This window comes from Cydia pomonella, chromosome 18 (assembly GCF_033807575.1).
Source record: "Cydia pomonella isolate Wapato2018A chromosome 18, ilCydPomo1, whole genome shotgun sequence".
NCBI classification, from domain to species: domain Eukaryota; kingdom Metazoa; phylum Arthropoda; class Insecta; order Lepidoptera; family Tortricidae; genus Cydia; species Cydia pomonella.
The window spans coordinates 2793081-2811878 of NC_084720.1; the positions used below are offsets into that span (position 1 = coordinate 2793081).

Consider the following 18798-nt stretch of genomic DNA (forward strand, 5'->3'; position numbering starts at 1 on the left):
CAATATGAAGCAGATAATATACAGAAACATTTTGTTCGTCAGGAAGAGCGATGTGTTTGTTATTTTTTTTTACTCAAATTATACAATTCTTATTCTTTTGTAAGGATATAAGATACTTTTGATTGCTTAACCTTTGGTATGCTTAAGAGCAAATGGGTGAATCAACTTTTTTTGTTTTGTTGTCCCGTTGTCCAAGGGACAACAGTGGCACAGTTTGTTTGAAGAGACGTTGTATGCCGTTATAATAACATGCTTAGTAGGGGGCCCATTATGGACATTAGTTATAACGACCACAAAAACGCAAGTTTAATACATTTAAGTACCATAAAATCAGTATTTCAATGAACTTTTGGCCCCTGGACAACTAATCGTAACCATGGCAACGAGTGACGCTAAAAAGTTGATTCTCCCAAATATGCTCCTTATATATTCAACAAAATTCAACTCAAACATGAAGATGTCATGGTTGCTAAATAAATGGCAAAATTTTAACAGGCGCATACGAAAGGTGGAGAGGAGCCTACTCAATGTCAAGATAAAAGACAAGATTAGAAACAAAGACATTCGGGAAACAACCAAAGTAATTGATGCATTACAATATGTCAAGAAAATGAAGTGGAGATGGGCAGGACACATTGCACGTTACGATAGCTCAAGATGGGCGAAAAGAGTGACGGAATGGAGAGGACCAGGGAGTGGTGACAGACATTCAGGACGCCCACTCAAGCGTTGGGCTGATGACATAAAGAAAACTGCCGGCATGGGGTGGCATTATCTAGCCCAAGATCGAGAGGCATGGCAAAAACTGGAGGAGGCCTATACCCACAAGGGGATCCCAAAATAAAAAATGAATAAAAAATCTCATGTACAATAATATTTTATTAACTGTTTTTATAATTGAATATAGTTTATATGTTATTCCTTGTAAGTGTTTAGCATGCAACACAGAAAAAAAAGGGGTCGCAAATAAAGGCTATTTTATTTTATTTTTATTTTATACGAAAGGTTAATTTATGATCTAAGGAGGTGCAAAATGGAGCTTGTAATTCAGTAGGGGATACCGAGGTGAGTTTTAGTAGAGGTAACTGGAATCAACGTTAATTTTTCGATATTTTTAGGCATGGACGCATATTGAGGGACTACAGGAAGGTGGGACGCAGCTGAACTTCGTTAATTCCAGCTTGATAGCAGTTACAGATGAGTTCAGATGACTCAAAATTAACGTTGATCCAACCTACCTGTTTTAACACCTCGGTCTCCTCTACGTCTTACGATTTCCAAACGAAAAAAATCGCGGGTAGAATCTAGCTTATTAATAAATAATGTGACGATATCTTTCCGTTGAAATTAAGGCAACAACTCAGAACGCTTTTAAATGATAATGGAAAAGTTATTTAACGAGGCAACTGAGACCAATCGTGCTTGCGAACGAATTCGAGAGATTGTCCATAGCGTTTCGAGAAATTAAAATTTTAAGCGCTGTTTCATTCCAGTTTCAGTTTTTTCGCTAAACTTGGATGAAACTCGGATTTTTACTAACGAACCGCTTTGAAGTTGAGATAATCTGGGCTTAAATTTAAATAAATAGTGGGAAGATTATGCTATGTTGTATTATGCGATCACCTAGCAATGCGTTGAGAAAAACATGTCTGCGAAAATTATGTTAGGTATTTACTATTAACTATTCTCGTAGAATTATAAATATTTATTAGCAAAAATTACGAACTTATGATAATGCCTATAGGTTTCGAGATAAGATTCCGTTTTACGCAGCGGCTTACGTGAGCGAATAACTCGCGAACGCGAAGCGGCATGGCGTGGCCCGGCGCCGCGGCCCACGGCATTCGCGTTCGCAACGAGATTTACCTAGTAGGATTAAACCACAATATGATAATTACCTACTACACTATAATAATTTTGAATTTTTAAATTAAATTTCGTATTATGAAACAAAGAAGGGACATTTTATTTTACCGATATTACAGTTTGGCAGCAGTGGCGTGAAAAGTTAAATCATATTTTTATTTATTTAAATAATTATAATAGTATTATCATAAGTGGCGGTTGTTAACGTTTAAATGTGCGCCAAATTACTAAATTATGTTACAAATTTAATTAAAGACAAGTTGACTTCAAAGGGAAAGTGGGATTAGTGTTATTATATTAATCTCAGGATTATTAAATTAACTTGTAACGAGTTTATTTATAGTCGATTATTTTACAGTTCATAAATATGCATATATTTCTTCACGTTAATCCATTGCAATAAGGTGGAAAAATGTATACATATTTGTGAACTTGACTATAACAGAGAATTTTAAAATGATGGTTTGGGACTTCTTTTCTTGGTAGTAGTAATTTTATCACGGAATCGAAGTAATTTTTTGAACTTCCTAGTTGTTACCTATAATAATACATAGTAAATGCCTGGAACAAATTACCCTCTGAAGTTGTGAACTCTTGTTGTGTGACTCAATTTAAAAACAATCTTGACAAGCTATCTAAGTAGTGAAATCGTGTTAAGTGAACTCTGATTTAGACGTACCAGCATCAGCTGCCTGTCTATAACTAAATAATATTAACGCTGCTGGCGGCACCCTAGGTTAGGTTTTTTTATAATGTGTTTATATGTATTTTGTATTGTTTTGTAAGTGTTTTTATATTTTACTCTTATATTCATATTATAAATAACCCAACCTAAGATTAAAAATAAATAAAGAGATAATAATAATAATATATTAATGTTATATTATAACAAATTTATGTATGACTTATATAATTAAATTGAGAAGTGAAATTAATTGAACTGTATTTGAATTGGACCTAGAACTTGAACGAACAAAACGAATAAACGAATGAACGACGAATAGGTGATTGAATAATACATTAAAGATCCTTCTTAGATCGTTATTTTCAGTGGAACAGGACTACTATAGGAACTACATATAAGCGTCTCCAGTTGTTAAATCCTCCAATGTTTTGCTTGTAATATACATGATACTTTATTTATAGCCCCCGTTCAGCCTATTGTTACAGCGCGGCTTACGCGGGCGATGACTCGCAAATACGACGCGGCGCGGCGGCCCAACGGCATTCGGAGATCGCCCACGTAGGACACTTCCATAGGTATCAAAAAATGGAATTCACTCGCGCCGCGCCGCGCCGTGTCGCGCCACTTCGCGTTCGCGAGTTATTCGCTCAGGTAAGACACTGCCTTACATAAGGGTAACTACGAAACCTTGCCCAACGTGCTCTTGCCTCAAGCCAGTGTTTCCGACGTTTCTGTATATTATCTGCTCTATACAAGGTGGCAAAAAAATTGAGCCTTTTTACATTCACACGTTTCAAGTTGATGCCAATCTTACTTGGATTATTGACATCAACAATGCAGTGAACAATTTCAACTTTTTTATATTTACACATATTATATAGTTACATCGTAAATAGTAGCTTAGCATATTTATTACATGAAATGTAAGATTCTAAATGTTTTAAACATAACAATATTCCTACTCTTATTAAATTTAAATGAAAGTTTACAGAAGTCAAGCATTTTAATTCAATTGTATACAAGATGCCTTTGAATTTGGAGCTTGAAATACTTATTATTAATAAAGCTAATTGTCTAGATTTGTTGTGTATATACACTATTAACAATCTATTAATAATATTTGTTATTATATTTCGTTTATTGCACTTAACACACGTGAAATGTGTTATGCTTTTATTTGTTATGCAGTAAAAACAGTAAGTGCGAAATCTATTGAAATAACACACCAGAAGTGCACCAAATCGTAGTCATCCTGTATACTACTTCGTTTATAAATAAAACCTAAACAAAAAATATATGACTTATATTATTACATCCTTAATTCACATTAAATTATTATCAAAGCTCAGAAATCTCGATAAGTTGGACAAAAACGATCTTAAAATTACAACTATACAGAGGATCCATAGTTTGGACCAAAAACTACAAACATTGTGAAATGGGCCTTATTTCCAAAATACTTTACCGATATTTGACTTCAAAATAGTATACATTTCGTTCAATCTCTTTTAAATACTCCGTACCTTGTAAATAAGGTGTAAAAAAATGGGGATCCGTTTAAATGCTTATTCAGTATCGAGTTCTGAACGCGTATTATGGATCGCTTTATCCACATGATAAAATAACCATCACTTTCTAACACCGCGGGAGAAAGTGACAGACACCGTTTTATCACGTTGTCACGTAGACAAGAACGACCATCATTACCGTACTGATTATGAAAAAGTCGAGGAAATTTTTTTTGAGGCCAAAAAATGTTTCTTCTACTTTTTCCTAATCATATCATAATACAAAATATCCCCATGGATGGATCCCCAATGTTTTTGTTACACTGTGTTGCATATACATTGTCGCAGCTAGACAATAATCTAAAACCGTATTCAAATTGGTCCATCCGTTAAAGCCCAGAGAGAAACAGAAACAAAAATAGACGTGCTTTTGACGCGTAGTCTGCTGTAGTATACATTATCTGAAATAATTTTTGCGTCTCAGACCCTAATATATTGTTGAATCCATTGTTAATTTGATGCAACGGTCTACCGTTCTGACTGAACGGGAACAAACTCGTTTAAAAAGCAATTTTACCGTCCTATTTATAAGGTTCAAATTCATGTAACAGCTACCTACCTGGACACCTGACGGAAGGGACAGACCACAGGCGACCGATCGTCCTACATTACCCAAACTCGTTATCACAGAATGAACTGTTACATACATTTGAACCTTCATATTATCACGATAGTTGTTTTTAACGACATAGTTGCTTTGGCACGCGCTTAAGAAGTCTCTCCATAAAATAAACAACTGAGGAAATTAAAAATAAATAAATAAATATTATAGGACATTATTACACAAATTGACTAAGTCCCACAGTAAGCTCAATGACTTGTGTTGTAGGTACCTAGACAACGATATATATAATATATAATTATAAATACTTAAATAGAAAACACCTATGACTCAGAAATAAATGTCCGTGTTCATCACACAAATATATGCTCTTACCAGGATTTAAACCCGGGACCATCAGCTTCGTAGGCAGGGTCACTACCCACTAGGCCAGACGGTCGTCAAAAATAAAATAAAAATATAAAATCCGTACTAAACTTTAGAATTTCGCTTGCTCATAGCATTAAACGTTAAAATTATCCCCCTATATTGTCTTAGTTAAAACAATTTGTAAGCTGAGCTAGGAAGCAAAAGCACAACTTCGCTTCGTTAGCGTTAGTACTGAAGACTCCATTAGAAGCTATAGCGTTACTTGGCCGCCATTTTGTAGTTAAGAATTACATTGATTGTGTTAGTGCAAACAGTTTAACGTTGCTCGCTTACAGGCCAATTCGAGTTTTCATTTATTCGTTTTATAATCACGGATATCTGAGGGCCTACCGCGAACCACGTTCGACGTGTTGCCTCTCTATCGCACTTGTAAATTCGTACGTAAATGTGACAGGGAGGCAACACGTTGAACGTGGTTCGCGGTAGGCCCTCTGTTCCTGAGTTATGGGTGATTTCTATGTATTTAAGTATTTTTATATTATACAGTATGTAGGTAAAGCAATTACTGAAACCCTTTAATGTTTAGGTCATACTGAGCAACTTTTACTATGGACCCAACTACGAAACAGCGAAAAAAAAAAATTGACTCTCCCATAGGAAATTTATGAAACAGTCTAATTTTTTTACTTTACGTTCAGATACACATTATATATGTCGTTGTCTAAGTACCCAAAACACAAGCCTTATTGAGCTTTACTGTGTGGTCAATTTGTGTAATAATGTCCTGTAATATTTATTTACAAATTTTATTCCAAAATGATACTGATCTGTGTCAAAAGTGACTTTTTGGTTGTCATAATGCGCAATACAGCAGGTCCTATAAAGGAGATTGGAACCATCTCATATTAGAATGATGTCAGATCCATGTTAGATGAGTATCACATTCTTTAAACACGTTTTATGTGTTGAAAGGGCTTGCATCTCCGAGGTTCATTCGATATCTGATATCGGATCGGATAATATGAAAACATTCTAACGGGCAGCCTAATTTACTAACACAATGATCCCCGATGGTCTTAAATAAAGAAATAATAATAATAATAATAAGGCCCCGTAAGTACGTGGTCTTCTCTGACTCTTACTGAGGATCGCGCCGGTTACCATGTTTTTTAATTTTTTTTTAGGTAAAAAAAAAGAAAAGTAATCGCTGAAGAATTTTTTTATAGCAATTTTCATATTTTTAGCTTTTCTGCTTTTATACCTATGTTGAAGATTTTTCCATCGACCGAAAGCCAAAAAATCAGGATTCGAATCGCTGAAGCCATAAGCAAAAATCCTCAAGATTGCTTATTACATTTTTGGTAACCATATCGTAATCTAAAGCGGTACGGTTTCACTTCTCTCGGTACCTACCGCACCTTACATTGAAGTAGGTTTGGACTAGTCGAAACAAGTCAAATATCAGTAAAAGCATTCAGGCCATTATACGTCTAGCTCCGTCTAGCTAGCATCCCATAAGGGTGACGATGAGGCTGAGCAGCGCCGCCGACAGCGGGTACTGCAGACGCAGCTGGCCACCGTGCTGCATTGCTGCTGGGTGTTCTCCTGGGGACAAATACGTCACTTAAATTACCAATATTATTGAGCGAGCGCGAATCATGAGCTAAGCGTGCCGAACTGTTTCAGATTAACGTCGGTTGGTCGGTTGTCGTTTGTGATATATCCATTTTTGAGCAAAGTCGTATTTTTATGATTCCTAAAATAACAGATATAATGCTATAATTGACACGGTTTTTAGAGTCTGTGTGGAAAGAGAATACGACTTTTCTCTTTGCTTGTATAGGAGTCAATATATTCGGTGGACAGTGTGGACGAACCATTAGCGAATAACGTAGTGCTTGTTGTGTTCAACCAATTATTTGACAATAATGCCGTAAACGAGGGTAGTTTCTCGCCTCCCCTGCCGCCACCGGCACCCGCGCCGAGTCATCGGGCGCGGAGGGCTGCGGCCCGCAGTCTGCGCCGGTTCGTCAACGCAACGACGACTGACGACACTCCTCAGAACGGAGTGAAACATGTCAAGCGTTTTCGACCTAAAATACACGAGTGACCCGTTTTAACATATTTAATACCTATATTCCACGACTCTTCTCTATCCGCTCTCTAAAAACTTTATTTTTTTTAAATATTGTGACGTATCCGCATTTTATAGGATAATTTACACTGTTAACAGAAAATTATCATAAAATTACATATTCAAAACATAAACAAAATATCTGTATGGTACTATAAGGCACTATAACTAGTGAACATAATAATATTAATATATGTGAATAAAGATAAATAAGTTGATATTTCCTAAATATAAAACTTTTCAAGAATTTTTTTTGCTCCTTTTCGCTCTCCTGCAAACCAATGTAATATAAGTGGCGTATATCACAAACGTATTCTCACCCGACGTTAAGCAAAAATACTTTCGTATGTTCTGCTGTCCGGACGCCATTTATGTATTTATAACTTGCGCGTGCATTTTGCTCGTACGTGCAAGCGAGACCCATGGGAGAGTGATTATATCATTTACACATTATTTTCATGTTAAAATGTAAATTCGAATTGGCATCCAGATGGCATTTCACAACCGATTTTCGTGTTTTTTTTTGAGCTGGATAGTTTTAAGTATGCTTTTTTTTCGTAAAAACTCCTAACGTTTATGTTTGTTTATTGTCGAACAATCTGGTTGTCTGGAAGAGATCGCTCTTTAGCGATAAGACCGCCTGTTATCTGCCTCTAAATTTACTTAATCAATTTTTTATTTTCTTTTCTTTTATCTTTTTACCGAGGTGTGCCAATAAAGAATATTCTATCTATTGTCCAAATTACAAGTTATAGAAAAACTACTTAGCTTCCGTCCACGATTTCGTTTGCGTGATATGATGATGATTGATTAGTAAAAACTATCCTATGTCCCGTCTCGGGTCTTAAACTATCTTCATACAAAATACTTTCAAAATAATTCGCGTCAGAAACCGACTTATTAATACTCGACCAAAAATTGTATGCAAAATCGGAGACAATTTGTTCAAATTGTATATCTTAAGCGCCATAGGTTTTATATCTTCATTTGGAAGTCTCCAATTTCCGACAATGTAGTTGCGTCCAAATGAGACTTTTTATGGGCCATGAAGATTATTACGTCGCAACAATGATGTAGGCAAAACGCAACACGCTTGGTAACTTTGTCTATTTTTACCCGAGGCAAGGCAAAGTCTTAAGCAAGAGAATTTAAGTAGCTTATGTTTGAAATAATGACTCAGGCGTTACCTTGAGGAAATCCATATTATTAAAACGAATATTACTTGGTTATGAATATTAGTTTTCGTATCCCCAGAGCTTCTTCTAGACACTACCGACCTTTGTCACTTCCACCGACCAAAACCAACTATCGTCAAAATTCATACTTTGTCCGAGCTCCGAGGTCAATGAATGAACTGTGTCATAGCAACGATCAACTGGATTTACATCTAATGAAACCTGCTATAATTAAAAACCTCATGGCATCTAGTTTCTTTGCTCCCCTGCCTGCAGAAGATTAGCATAGGTTTAATTTAATTATTGATTTAAATAAGAAACAAATTATTTCTTTCTTTTCTCATAGCATGTTTTGGCGTTTGTAAAGTCTTTAATTTTGTGCTAACCTGTAATATGACTACCTTTGTATCCTGTCTGTGGAAACCTGTAATTGGCTTCCCTGATACATATTTATGTTAACCTAGTTTTAGTTTACTTAAGCTGTTGGTTTTCCGAATTAAAAAAATAAATAAATAATTACTTTGCTTATCCGCGACAAGATAACGTGCTAGTCAATCAGTGCTAACCCGTTATACTTACTTACGTATTTTCACATGTAATTAATGTACCCAACCTCCAACCGCAAAAATAAATACGCAAATTAATATAACCACCCACCACCAAAAGTACCGGCAGGAACACAACACTATGAGTAGGGTCTAGTGTTGTGTTCCTGCCGGTCTAGCGTTGCGTTGCGTCACGTTGTTTCGTCACAAGCGTCGCCGCAGCGTCAACGCTGCGTCGTTTTACAAATATTTTTTATGACATGCCACATTAATGCGTTGCGACAACGCGACGCAAACGCAACGCACCAGTGTGGCCTCACTCATACGGCCCGGCCACGACTGCACGTGGCGGCGGCAGCGGCGAGCTGCGGCCATAGGTGAGAAGGAAAGGTCGGATCGCTGTGTCTCGCTCAAACTTTTGGCCACCGCTCGTCGCAGCCACAGATTAAAAGAGAAAGATCCCCACACAACTGTACTGTACTAATCTCACTAAGAAGTAATTAGAGTGACAGAGAAAAATATCCGCAATCGACGAACTTCGATTTCGGTTATAGCCGAGAGAGCCGTGGTCGCCTAACACTTACCACTAAGAACGTGCACTTGCACGGATTTCGGATTGGCGTTGGCCGGGGCGCACGTGTAACGGCCAGTATCGGGCACTCGTGCCCGCTGCACTAAAAGGTGGGATGTGGTAGTCTCCCCCTTTTCTGTGATGACCGACACCCCGCCGCGGGGGGAGTCGTAGTTTATTTCCTGGGAAAGAAACATGTTCTTTTATGCATTGTTATTAAAAAAAAACATAATAGATTTTAATGCAAGTGTGCAAAATATGTCGTTTTGCGAGTCCCAAGATTTAATGATTTCGGGTTTTCTTGGGACTCACACACATAATGTATGTATGGGTACTTAAATTAATAAATAAATATTATAGGACATTATTACACAAATTGACTAAGTCCCACAGTAAGCTCAATAAGGCTTGTGTTGCGGGTACTTAGACAACGATATACATATTGTATATTATTAATATACAAATATTTATAAATACTTAAATACATAGAAAACACCGATGACTCACAACTTGAGTTTAAGCAGATATAACAAAACACGTTTACATTATTTTTTCCTGCTCTCAAACATATACTCAAACAAGCCATTAACTAGCAAGTTGAGCATCACTTTCTATAGGAGTTAGAAGATTTAGTAACTTTTTAGTACTTTGGAGGACAATTTCTCCCAATAAGTTGAGTTTGGGCAGCTAAAAAAAAATACGTGTCCGTTATTTTAGACTACTCTATAACATATATAAATATAAATCAAATCAGAACCGGACAGTTGGGTACCTTTCCTTGTCAGGAACAAATATCCATACTCATCACACGAATACTTGCATCAATAAATTGGTACTATTTTAATTTTCGTTATTATACTCGATGATGTTTTTAACTATCGACGACTACTCGGTTGCTTGATATGTCTGTCTGAATGTAGACAACAAGCGAAGCGTATTTTGCGTATAATGTAATGAGTTTCGAATAAAATACTGCTAGCATAATTAAAAAAGTAATTATAATTAAAATTTTGATGTTTTCATTAATGCAATAATAATTTAATTTATAAAATGTGAATATTACACGAATTTTATATTAATTGATCCTCTTTGTACCAGCGCATGATGCCGATGGCTCTGTACATGATATAATAGCGTTTCTATAAATAATTAATGCATTTGTAATTTATTGATATAATAAAATTTTATGCAAAATTTGTTATTCCCAATCATCGCACTGAAATAAGTACCTAGGTATTTACATATTTTGTAATTAGGGTTGCCATTTGTCGAAGATTTGCATAGATGGCGCCATCAGAGCTTGCTCCTTTCTCTAATATTGTTCTTTAAGATTTGGCTTAAAGGGCTGGAATCCAGGTCATAATATTAAAAAAAAACTAGAATTTGACATAGTTCTAGGAATTGACAAGGCAATCTATGATGGTGCCATCTGTTAAGTACTTCGACCGGCTAACCTCATGTATAAACACTAACATTGACAATTACACTCGTAAGTTAAGAGGGCCTACCGGGAACACCGAAGTTCTCAAATTGTGGGCATATTTCTCTGTCACTCTAATTACGCCTTAATCGGAGTCAAAGATAAAATTGCCCACAATTCGCGAACTTCGATATTTGCGGTAGGTCCTCAGAGTATTCCAACGGCACTACGGCACTGTGTCGTAATGTAACAACCACGCTGAAAAATGCCCAATTTCACTTGCGTACGAGTAAATGGCAGTCTAATAATGAAGAGATTCTTAAAGCCGTCGGTGAGAACCCATGTCTGAAAGAATGTGTGGATCGGAGCGAGAACGAGCTGTCTAAAACATTGGGTCTTAATTGGAGATGCGCTCAAGACAGTTACAATTCGCATAGACATCTCGTTACCAAAAGTAGTCACAAAAAGGCACATTCTTTCAGTCATAGCCCAAATCTTTGACCCTCTAGGAATAGTAACGCCTTGTATAGTGCAGACGAAAATACTAATGCAGAAACTTTGGGTAAACCAGTGTTCTTGGAATGATCCGCTTACAGGAGACATACTTACATCCTGGGAAGACTTTGTGAAATCTCTGCCTTATCTTAATAAAGTCCAGATACCTCGCTGGGTCTTGTGCAATACACCTACGGTTGTTGATTTCCACGTCTTCAGTGAGGCGTCGGAGAAAGCATACGGAGCCTGCCTGTACGCTCCGTGGCTGGGGATGGCTCAGTGGGTATTCACCTACTGGCATCAAAAAGCAAAGTCGCGCCTATTAAGGCCACAACTATTCCTCGTCTTGAGCTTTGCAGGACCTTATGAGGCGCAAGATTGTGCACAAAGGTTCTTGAGTCACTTACCTAGAAACCAGACCATTGCGTATTTTGGTGTGACTCGATGATAGTCATGGGTTGGCTATCATCATCTCCTTGTTCATTGCGTCCTTTTGTAAAAAACCGGATATCAGAGATCCAGGAGAGTTCCAAAGCCGCTTTTTGGAGCAACGATTCATCCACAATTGTAACAAAGAAAATACTAAGAAAACCGGTGGTCTTACCTTAGTTGAGCTAGAATCGGCTTCAGTTCTACTTCTTCGTAGGTCCCAATAAGACTCTTTTCCTAACGAGTACGAACTTCTTAAAACAGGTAAACCACTGCCAAAGAAAAGCCGACTTAGTTCGCTGTCGCCATTTTTTGATTCATGGCTTATTAGAAATATTAGAGTGGGGGGTCGACTCGTCTACTCATTTTATGACTATGGCACAAAGCATCCTATAGTCCACTTAATTAAGCATCATCTCGTAAGGCTGCTTTTTAAAATGTTCCACTTACGTCTAATTCACGCGCCTCATTGCTATGCAGATGACAGTACTGAGTATGCCAGTACTGTCATCTGCATAGCAATGAATATCGTCGATAGACAACATGTCATTGATGTGCAGTAGAAACAGCGTTGGACCTTGCGGACGCCAGCGTCAATGTCCATGCTAGCGGAGCAGCTTCCGTCTACTACGGCTCGTATGCGTCTGCCGGGCAAAGAGCTAGCGATCCATTTGCATAGTCCCTCCGGCAATCTTTAAGATGGTAACTTCGACAGGAGACCCCGATGCCAGACCTGATCGAACGCCTTCGCTATATCTAGGCTAACTGCCATGCCTCACCTTGACTCTAAATGGCCGAAGCCCAGCGGTGTGTGAGATACACTATAAGATCACCAGTCGAGGACTGTGGTGAAAACCATACCGGTGGTCGCTGATCAGCTTTGCGTTAACTATACGCTCTATAACCTGGCAAAGAAGACAGCTAATAGCGATAGGCCTACAGGCGAGGGGACCGATCTGTCGCCATTTTTAGCCACAGAGTGCACGATGGCCTTCTTCTACGAAGATGGAACATGCCGTTTCTTGCTAAAGAGTGTGAAAAGGCGCGGTAACACGGGACACAACTCAGGAGCACACTGCTTAACCACAAGTGCTGGTATGCCGTCTGGCCCGCTCGACTTATGGACGTTCAATGAAATTAATTACATATCATCTTTCTTCATCGCATCGGATACGTAGTATTTCAAGACCTAATATGAAGTCATGTTTCACGAGTCGTAGAGAAGGGCATTATAATGCCAATTACATTATAATGCCCTTCTCTACGACTCGTTATGTAGTCTCGTTTCGAAGAAAGCCATTTTACGAGTTTCCAACTACGTAATGTTTCTCAAGTCACTGAACACATATTTTCCAAGCGTATAAAGACGTATTCGAACGGATATAAAACCAGGTTTTGTGAGGAACTATGTGTTTTACGAGAAAATAGGACAAGAAATGTGTATGCATTTTTATGCTAAAGATTTTTACCTGACTTAGTAAGAGCTATTATTTTAGCTGACTTTGTATATATTCTTTATAATATCTTTATTTTTATGCATTCCGTCTTAACGTCGAACGTTTCCTTTGGTCCGTTTTAATAACTATTTTAGGAAAAAAAAATAAAAAATGTATTTTGGGACAAAGATAAAGGCCGTTTCCGTCACATGGGCGTAATGTGAAAAATTTAATCACTGTTCATTACTTATCTGTTATAAAATAGTTATTGTAGTAACTAAACGGCCACGCCACATATTTTGACTAGGGTGTAGTTTGTGAAATTATTAGTTATTGGATCTACACGAGATCTTTCTGATAACTTTTTGGTAGTGCGAGCCATATGGTATCGTCTTGGCAACATTCTACATAAAATATTTTTAGTGGGGTAACTTTAAAAACGTTTCTAACCACAACGCAAACAACTAAATAAATACGATAACCGCCAGCTACGTAGCTCCTCTTAAACATATTTTTTCTTTTCATTCTTTAAAATAGATACGTCCGTTACGTCTAGCTGTCATCCGCACTCAATGCTTTGACAAAACCAATTTCAAGATGGCGTCTTAAAACTAGGGCATTAGCTCAATTTATAACAAAGGCCAAGTGCGGGTACAATTTTATTTTCTGGCAAACTGGCTAGTCGCAGCTCATTTTGGCATCGTTTCAAATCACCGAGTTTCCTTGTAAATAAAACTTTAGAAGTTTCCCGAACGGCCAGGCTACGCCAATTCTTTGATTGCGTGCGTTATTAGGTACATTCGGCGTTTGCTACGGAGAAATGTAACTTTGTAAAGTATGTTATTGGGTCGTTTTGTTAAGTCTTTCGACTATAATATTCTTTTTCTACTCGTCGACTGTATGGTTGATTTAAGATTTTGTATACCAAACTATAATTGCGTAGTTTTCATGTACGCGCTCTTACTCAACTATAAGATTAATTTCGATACGCTGTTACTATTAAAAAATAGACCAATCCCGTGCCACCGCGCTCCCATAGAAAATACTAAAGGGGCTGACCCGCGGAGCGCGGGGCGGGAGTCGCTCGTTTATGTCTACAATTTTATCTACTGAGACTTACCAATTTTCATAAATTATTTAGGTTTGAAATTAAAAAAAGTATTATTATAGATGACCCGTAGAAAAAGTACGTCACGTCACGCTATCGAATAAATTTACACTAGGGGTTCTGTGTAAGATTGTCCACAAATATTTATTCATTTATGATATGAGCAACAGACATATGATGTCACGGCAAAATTACCTAGTCATTGTAGTTATTTTCAATTAATTCAAAGGAAATTTTGTCCGACTTGAATGCCGTTTGCTTTTCTTTTAATAATATTCTAGTGCTTTATTTGGTACACGGTGTGAAATTATTACTTTTAACTAGTGTGAAATTCCCTATTTGGTCATTATTACAGAAACACAACTACGACTTTTGTTGCTTGTAATTTCATTTGAACATTGGCTTGTTTGTTCCAATTACGTATGTGTTATTTGTATATCCAAACTTTTAACGTCGTTCACCGAAACGACCTCACCCATTTGTGGGTAGCTTTCAATTTTAAATTCACTATTTGCTTTGGAATATAGCCGAGGGAATTTGAATGTTAGAACAGTGTTATTACACTGACTTGTCCAACGACCAGCATATGCCTGGTCTTCGATAATACATGGTTTTTATAGATATCGAGGTCAAAACAACGCTGGTGTCGATTGTAGGTATGGTGCGGGAGTGAGAAGACGGTTTTAAGTCGAAAATTGCCAAAAATGCGAGCGAACGGTATACGTGTGCGCTTCGACAAGGTGCAATGGCGACTAGAGGTCAACCGATGCACACATGCATACCATTTCCTTCACATTACGCTTTATTATAAAAAACGTTTTACTTAACTAGGTACACAGATGGCGTTACAGGTAAGTAACATTAGGATATTTATATTATAGTTTTACATGATATATATGTGTATTTATTTATGTATTTATAAACTATTATTATTTATGGCAGATTTTACGTATGAGTTTCTAGCGTCAACATCCTCCCCCCTAGTGCAGCCCTAGCTGCACTCATCTCCCATGGGAACCCGTGCGATGCGTGTGGCAGGTCGCTTCAGTGTTGCAGATTTTGTCCTCACTGTAACTACCCTTACTCGGCCGTCTTTGCCTGCGAATGTCTCTTCTATTACGCCTCGTGGCCATACGTTTCTAGGACCGTCGGGATCCACTATGAACACTATGTCTCCCACTTGTAGCGGCCTCACCTCTTGGTTCCACTTGGTTCGTGGTATCATTTCGGGTAGTACTTCTTTGACCCATCTCTTCCAAAACATATCAGCAAGGCGTTGCGCTATGCGCCATTGTTTGCGCAGGAAGAACTCTGAGTCATTGAATGCTCCTGGTACCGGAAGCAAGGAAGATGAGCCAATCAGGAAGTGATTTGGGGTAATAGCTTCTTGACTCCCCGGCTCGACGGCAACATGGATCAAAGGGCGACTGTTCATTATCCCTTCCACTTCGGCCATTACAGTGGCGAGGGTCTCGTCGCGGGGCGCGCGCTCTTTAAGGATTACTTTAAGAGATCTCTTTGTAGCTCCGATTAGTCGCTCCCAGGCGCCTCCCCAGTGGGGACTGAGAGGAGGGATAAACGTCCAGTTTATCTCGTGTGCCGCTCCTACTTTCTTCAGTGCCTCGGTGTCAATGTCTTGAATGGCTCGTTTTAACTCAATGTCGGCCCCTCGAAGATTAGTGGCGTTGTCGGAGTAAAGGCAATACGGCCAACCTCTTCTGGCTGCCATACGACGCAGAGCCATTATGAGAGAATCTGAGGTGAGTGAACAGACTATTTCAATATGTACTGCCCTCACTGTTAAACAAGTAAATAATACGGCGTACCTCTTCTCCCTGCGTCTCCCAACGGTAACTTCCATTGGTCCAAATAGGTCGACGCCGCAGTGCGTAAAGGCGCGCTGGTGGTGTGCCATTCGGGCTGCAGGTAAATCACCCATTCTGGGAATCTGGGGCTTTACTTTACGAAGTCTACATAGCATGCACTTGCTTGATATGTATTTTACAGTAGGTCGTAGTTTTATAAGCCAGTATTTTTGCTTCAATTCGTTCACCACGGTCTCTTGATTTCCGTGAGCTGCCCGTATATGATAATGTCTGGCAATTAATCTTGATACTTGGTGGCGGCCATCCAGAATGATAGGCTGCTTGGTATCCACGGGGACTTCGGAGGCTGCGCCAATTCGCCCTCCGGCACGTAGAACGCCATACTCGTCTAGGAACGGCGATAGCTTAATTAGCTTACTGCTTTTTTCTATACTTTTAAAGGTTTTAAGTGCAGCCAGTTCTTTACCGAATGTATCATGCTGGGCTTGGCGTATTATTAGACTCTCTGCCTGTTTCATGATATCGTACTCAGTCCGCTCAGGTAATCTTCTACATTTATTTACAAATTTTATCACGGTCGACATAGCTCCCAAAAGACGCCGCCAGGATGAAAATCTGCCGGGATCTGGAATCGGTAAGTCGCTGTGGTAGGTATCGTCTATGGTAAGTACTCTCTCTAGGTTTGCTTCATCTATGTCGTTAAGTTTTTCAGATGCGGATGGCCACTGGTTGGGATGTAAGTATAGAAAAGCTGGACCGCAGAACCATTCACTGTTTGCATCTAATTTGTACGTGTTTGTTTTGGTAGCAGCATCTGCTATATTCATCCTTGTAGGAACGTAGTGCCACTCTGATATTTTACTTAGAGAGTCAATTTCTCCCAGTCTGTTCGCAATAAATACTTTGTAGTTTCTGTTTTCGTTTCTTATCCAGTGAAGAACTGTTGAAGAATCTGTCCAGAAAAAACGTGCGGTAGGTTTTATTCTGTGTTCATTTTCTATGACTGATGCTAGGCGGCATCCTAGCACCGCAGCTTGGAGCTCCATTCGAGGGACAGTCACCGTAGGTTTAATTTGGGACACACGGCTCTTGCTCGCAATAAAGGCAACCCGTACGCTGTTATTGTTGTCGACTATTCGCCAATAGGCAACGCATGCGTAGGCGCTCGGTGAAGCATCGCAATAAATGTGCAGCTGCAGTGTATGACCTTGTGTGGGGCTGAGGAAATACCACCTGGGTATTTTTAAATCCTTGATAGTCTTCACTTGGGTTATCCATTCACGAAAGGCAGCAAATAATTGTTCAGGTAGATGGTCGTTCCAGTTAATGTTTAATTTCCATGTCGCTTGTATAATTATTCTTCCTTTTATTGTGAAAGGTGCAAGTAGGCCGTATATGTCAAAAATAGACATGATAATACTCAGCAATTCTCGCTTCGTAGGCACTTTTTTAAATGACAATATCTCATCAGGAATGCGCTTGAGCGACAGATCGAACCCGAGCGAGTCGATAACGGGATTCCATAACAAACCCAATGTTCGTTCGCAAAGGTCTTTTCCACCCATTTTGAACCTTATTGCGCTCGGACTCAATGTCTCTATTGGCATGCAACTTAATATTTCAGTTTTGTTGCTTGTTAAATTCCTCATTTCAAATCCGCCATCCTTGTGGATTTTCAAAACGTCATTGATAACTTTCACAGCTGTTTGTTCGTTGTCGTGGCTATCCAGGTAGTCATCCATGTAATGGGATTTAATTATAGCGTTCACGGCGTCAGGCATGTCAGTTTCGAAACGTTGCGCGTTTTTATTTTTAATAAATTGTGCAACGAACGGAGCGCAGTTCGCGCCAAAAATCAAAGCCGTCATGGCGTAAGTTTTCACAGGCTCTGAAGGACTTTCGCGCCATAAAAACCGCAGCGCGTTCTGATCTTCCTCTCTAATCCTTATTCGAAGAAACATGTCTTTAATGTCTCCGGCCCAAGCGATAGAACCCTCCCTGAATCGAAACATAATTCCCAAAAGCGACTGAAGCAAGTCTGGACCTTGTAATAAAAAATCGTTCAAGCATCGTCCGCCAGAGGTCGCCGCCGAGTCGAAAACAACTCTTAATTTCTTTTTATTTGGATTATCAATTCCAAAGTGAGCCAAATACCATATGCGTCCCGTAGTCGTGCAAGTGTTTACTTCTCGAGCATAACCATTAATAAATAAATGGTTTATTCTTTCGCGATAACGGGAAAAATAATCCACGTCTTTTTTAAATTTTCTTTCGAGGCAAAGTAATCTTCTTAAAGCCATAGAATACGAATCCGACAGGGCGGCATCAGTTTTCCATGGCAAGCCAACTTCCCATCTTCCATTAGCTAGCTTGGCAGTGTTTTCGAGAATTGAAATCGCCTGTAAATCATCCTTGCTCTGTCGAGGTTTCGTAGTAACACCGATCGCCTCTAATGCAAATGAATGACGTACCATCGCTGTTAAGTTTTTTAGGTCTTCATTTTCTTCTTGTGATTCCCAATTATCCATATTATGAATAAGTGCAATCGTTTCCGGGTCGGAAGTGTTGTTATTGTAGCCTTTATTTTGTAAATAATATGCATTATCTAC

The 18798-nt window shown here is 38.7% G+C and overlaps 1 protein-coding gene across 4 annotated transcripts in view; it reads right to left on the bottom strand.

Moving 5' to 3' along the window:
* Nucleotides 1-6347: 6347 nt before the first annotated feature.
* Nucleotides 6348-18798, bottom strand: part of LOC133527819 (zwei Ig domain protein zig-8-like) — a 299524-nt gene continuing 287073 nt past the window's right edge. For 3 of the 4 annotated variants that reach the window (XM_061865002.1, XM_061865000.1, XM_061865001.1), the window contains 2 exons: nt 9489-9657; nt 6349-6655 (listed from right to left, as the gene is read on the bottom strand). In XM_061865002.1, coding sequence (XP_061720986.1) covers nt 6555-6655; nt 9489-9657 — 270 coding nt within the window. In that variant the 3' untranslated portion in view covers nt 6349-6554. Of the gene's footprint in view, nt 6656-9488; nt 9658-18798 lie in introns of all 4 variants that reach the window. The other variant, XM_061865003.1, reaches the window with a different exon arrangement.